This window comes from Arachis duranensis, chromosome 9, assembly GCF_000817695.3.
Source record: "Arachis duranensis cultivar V14167 chromosome 9, aradu.V14167.gnm2.J7QH, whole genome shotgun sequence".
NCBI lineage: Eukaryota > Viridiplantae > Streptophyta > Magnoliopsida > Fabales > Fabaceae > Arachis > Arachis duranensis.
This window is the reverse complement of record NC_029780.3, coordinates 117,644,422-117,649,385: the sequence shown is the minus strand read 5'-3', so window position 1 is coordinate 117,649,385 and position 4,964 is coordinate 117,644,422. Positions and strand designations below refer to the sequence as shown.

General features: G+C 35.7%; 1 protein-coding gene and 1 long non-coding RNA gene across 3 annotated transcripts in view; one reads left to right on the top strand and one right to left on the bottom strand.

Moving 5' to 3' along the window:
- LOC107467792 (serine/threonine-protein phosphatase 5) overlaps nt 1-3,175 on the bottom strand; it is a 3,747-nt gene extending 572 nt beyond the window's left edge. The window contains exons 1-4 of one of the 2 annotated variants that reach the window (XM_052254093.1): nt 2,941-3,175; nt 2,306-2,634; nt 1,822-1,895; nt 1,365-1,515 (exon numbers count right to left, since the gene is read on the bottom strand). In XM_052254093.1, coding sequence (XP_052110053.1) covers nt 1,365-1,515; nt 1,822-1,895; nt 2,306-2,420 — 340 coding nt within the window. In that variant the 5' untranslated portion in view covers nt 2,421-2,634; nt 2,941-3,175. Of the gene's footprint in view, nt 1-1,148; nt 1,516-1,821; nt 1,896-2,305; nt 2,635-2,940 lie in introns of those variants that run through there. The other variant, XM_052254092.1, reaches the window with a different exon arrangement.
- A 278-nt stretch (nt 3,176-3,453) lies between these two features.
- LOC127741423 (uncharacterized) overlaps nt 3,454-4,964 on the top strand; it is a 3,393-nt gene continuing 1,882 nt past the window's right edge. Inside the window, exon 1 of the long non-coding RNA XR_008002470.1 lies at nt 3,454-3,742. This is a non-coding gene — a long non-coding RNA (uncharacterized LOC127741423). The remainder of the gene's footprint in view (nt 3,743-4,964) is intronic.

The following is a 4,964-nucleotide window of genomic DNA, read 5'->3' as shown; positions in this document are numbered from 1 at the left end:
ATGGTGGTGGAGGATGTGGAAGAAGGAGAGGAGGGTGGCGGAGTGGGTGCGGTGGAGTTGGGTGGAGGAGAGGACGGAAAGCACCGTGGGGAGGGTGAGATTTTGGATTAAGGGTTTGAGCGCGGTGTGGGGGTCACGGTGGCTGGTGAGGATGGTGGTCACCGTTTTCAGCAGCTGAGCTTCCGATGAGGCTGCGGCGGCTGCGTCGGTGGTGGTGGTCATTTTTATCGCATTAGGGTTTAGGGTTGTAATCAGCTAAACGGGGAAAGAGCTGCTTCCCTTATTTTATTTATTCAATTTAATTTTTTTTATTACTTTATCTCTTAAATAAAAACAGTGCAATTTAACAATCTACATTTTATCAAGTTTTAATTATTAAATCAATGGTTCACCCAAAAAAATTATTAAATCAATTTATAATTTCTATTTAATTAGACATTAATTTTTTAGCTTAATTTTGATATAAAATTGTCCCGTCATATTCGTTTTGTCTCTTAACTACTCATGCGACTAATATTATTATGATTATTTTTGTTAACATGGTGTTACATACTTAGATACACCATAAAATTATTTTATACTAACAATATATTAAAATTACTTTATTTTTATGTTAAATTTTAATAAAAAATCAGTAGTAATATTCCAACTCAATTTTCAAATATTTTTTAGTTAGACAACTTAATATTCAACAAATTTTAATTGTCAAATTAATTTTTAATAGTTTGTTTTATTATATATATCAATTTTTGGGTCAAATTTTGATAAAATGATAAAAAGTTTATTTTTAGAGTAAATTTTCATAATGATCCACTCAATGTGATATTTGAGATCCCAATTTTACCATTATAGTCTCTCAGATATAACTTTAAACACTATAATAGGGTGTTCGCGGTGCAGATTGGTTCGATTTTTGAGAAAAATGTCATCCGATCCGATCGTCTAATTAAACTGTGGTTCGGTTTGGTTCGATTTTTTTGTCGAAGCCATCCAAACCAAACTAAATCAATTAAAATCGGTTTGGTTTGATTTGGTTTGTTCGGTTTTTTCAATCAATTCAAAAAAAATACTACAATACTATTATAAATTACCAAAGTTGCAAGAACAAATTAGAAAGAACAAAACCAAACTAATTCATTGAATGTCATTACTATAACAACACAAATACACAATCCACATCATTGACGAAACTTAACTTTCTTTTCAAGTTAATCATTCTCTAAGAACATAAATTCTTTTCTGGAGTCCTACTCTTTGTCTGCACAAAGATGTAGTACACAAGTATCCATATTTGTTCAACACACTTTCTATTTTTGAATTATTGCTAACAAAACTTTAAACAGATGCCATATTTAACATAGTACCTATAGAATGGAAATCTATGGAGTCGGCTATTGGACGTCCTTGATGCTCTGGCACAGCAATTGCTTCTTCAAATTTAAGTTTCATAACAGCTTTTTCACACTCCTTCAATTTCTTTGATGCATCAGTGTCATTTGGGCACATTTTCTTGACCTATTTAATATAAGAAAATCAGATCAAACACATTTGGACAGTATATGCTAAATAATATCATAAGTGAGGTAATCAAAGTTGTTATGAAAGGGCAGATCAAATAAATAAGAGAATTGCATGACTTTAAAGATCTCACAAACAACACCAAACAAAAAGAGATATTATTTTAGAAACATGAAAAATGAAAGCAATGAGTACCAACCTATATGTATTCAGCATTGTAGCAATACCACAGTTTTATATTTAAATGAGCCATGACCTGCAACTCTTTTAAGAAAACAGACATTTATAATTGCATATAATTACCTGCTGAAGATCTTTTAGAGCCTCCTTGAATTTTCCCATAGCAAGATGAGCTGCACCTCGCCTATAATACCCCTATAACAAGTAACTATAATCAGCACACAGAAGTTTTGGTAGATAACTAAATGCAAGCAAACCTAAAGTTCTAGGAAGTGAAGCACTTGATCATGTCACATGCGAATCTTCAGCATCATCTCTTAGGACCCATTCTAGGGACTACCTTATTCAAATAATGTTAAAATTCTACAACTGACATAGTCCAATACTCCAATCAGAAAGGATCCACACACATAGACCACTACAACCTTTATTTAAAGTGCACTTGATTTTATGATTAATTTGACCAATTATTTCAAAAACAAGATTACAACATTAACCATTTTACTTGTCAACCAGAAATTTACTTAACAGGCCTATCATTAAGATCTATGAAAAGCACATACAAAACCATGCAGTTAGATAGAGATGAGTTTAAGTAAATAGTTACCTTCTAATGCAATGGCAAAGTCACCATGGATAGTTCCATGCTCAGATGCCAAGGGGTTTGTTGCTCCAATCAACTTTTGGCCAGTTGCAACAACATCTTTACCCTCCCAGACCATGGCAAGAATAGAACCAGAGATAGTGTATTAGACCAATCCATTAAAGAAAGGCTTTTTAGATAAGTCAGCATAGTGCCTTTCGGCATAAGGCTAAAAATTTGTGGAGTTTCTAAGCTAAATTGTTAGCACGTGTGTTAAGTAGTAACAAAAACAAAAGAAGTTACCTTTTCAAGTAAAATCCATTCTTCTCAAATCTGCTAATAATCTCCCCAACCTGAAACAGAAAGTAGTTTTCTTTCAAATATTATAAGGGGAAAAAGAACAACATTGACATACTTTACAAAATAGCTACCTTCATCAACCTAATTACTAACAATTTTAAACAATCAGTAATGAACAAATAATTAAAAAATCAGTAATAAATAGCAATCATCAATCAACAATGAACAAAGAATAACAATCAACCATGAATAATGAACAACAATCATCAATTACTAGCAATTTCAAAAAATCAACAATAAAATAATGAACAACAATCAACAATCAAGCAACAAATATATAGAACAATAAAATTGAATACCTGGCTCGGAGGCTCCATAAACTCGGCGTGGAGGAGACGGCGCTGTGGGTGCTGGGTGCTGTGGGTGGCTGGGTGATGTCGGCAATGACGCAAAAGGCTGCTGTGGGTGCCGTCCGTGAGGATGCTGTCCACTGTGCTGCTGCCCGCGAGTCGGCGACGATGCTGTGGACGGTGGAGGATGAGGGTGCTGGGAGGAAGGGGTTCGGCTGGGGTAGTGGGGATTGAGGCTTGAGGTTTCTTCAATGTTCTGAAAACCGGTTCGAACCGGCCGATCGAATCGGTCGAACCATGAACCGGTCACTGTTACGGTTCGGGCAATAACAAAAACCGCAGTATTTGAAAACCGAACTTAAACCGACGAACCGGCCGGTTACCGGTCGGTCGAACCGAACCGGGACCCGGCCGGTTTTTTAACATTGCAGCAACACGGCGCCGTTTTGTGCTGCTGAGGGAACCCTAATTCCCTTTCTCCTTCGCGATTGGGCACTTCGCACTTCGCAGCCTCTACAGCTCCACTTCCTCCTCCTCGTTCCTCCAGCCTCCACTTCCTCCTCGTTCCTCCAGCCTCCCAAAGAACAGAACACCACCCAGTCACCGCACTCACCGCACTCACCACCCAGTTGTCAACTCCAGACTCCATGAGGCCCTCAACGCAGTCACCGCCGTCGCACTCACGCCCTCAGCCACTTCGCATGTCACCTCCGTCGAGCTCTGCCTCTGAGAAAGCAGTAGAGAAGCGTTGAAGCGTTGAAGCATTGTCCTTCAAGCTCTGAGAGAAAGCAACAGATTTCCTCATTTTCAGGTAATTTTTAATTAGGTTATGAACATGATTTTGTGATGCAATCCGATTCTGATGAAACTGTGCTCTGATGAACTGAAGTCTGAGTTTCTACTCTCTGAAAACTAAAACTGTTATGAGTTCATTTTGTGATTTCATTGATTCTGATGAACTGAACTGATGAACTGAACTCTGGGTCTCTACTCTCTAAAACTGTTTTGAATTTATTTTTTGATTTCATTGATTCTGATGAACTGTGCTATGATGAACTGAACTCTGAGTAAACATTGATTCTGATGATTGAACTCTGAGTAAACTGTTATGAATTTATTTTTTGATTTCATTGATTCTGATGAACTGTGCTATGATGAACTGAACTCTGAGTAAACATTGATTCTGATGATTGAACTCTGAGTAAACTGTTATGAATTTATTTTTTGATTTCATTGATTCTGATCAACTGTGCTATGATGAACTGAACTCTGAGTAAATTGTTATGAATTTAATTTTGGGATTTCATTGATTCTAATGAACTGAACTCTGATGAACTGAATTCTGATTTTGTGAACAAAGAATTTTATTGAACCTGAGATGTTGTACTTGTTTAGTTGTTACTTGTTTGTAACTTTGTATACTCTAATTTTGATTCTGAAACTGTTCTGAATTTATTTTTTGATTTTATTGATTCTGATGAACTGAACTGATGAACTGAACTCTGATTTTGATTCTGAAACTGTTCTGAATTTATTTTTTGATTTCATTGATTCTGATGAACTGTGCTATGATGAACTGAACTCTGAGTCTCTACTCTCTGAAACTGTTATGAATTTATTTTTTGATTTCATTGATTCTGATGAACTGTGCTCTGATGAACTGAACTCTGAGTAAACTGTTATGAATTTATTTTTTGATTTCATTGATTCTGATGAACTGTGCTCTGATGAACTGAACTCTGAGTAAACTGTTATGAATTTATTTTTTGATTTCATTGATTCTGATGAACTGTGCTCTGATGAACTGAACTCTGAGTAAACTGTTATGAATTTATTTTTTGATTTCATTGATTCTGATGAACTGTGCTCTGATGAACTGAACTCTGAGTAAACTGTTATGAATTTATTTTTTGATTTCATTGATTCTGATGAACTGTGCTATGATGAACTGAACTCTGAGTAAACATTGATTCTGATGATTGAACTCTGAGTAAACGGTTATGAATTTATTTTTTGATTTCATTGATTCTGAT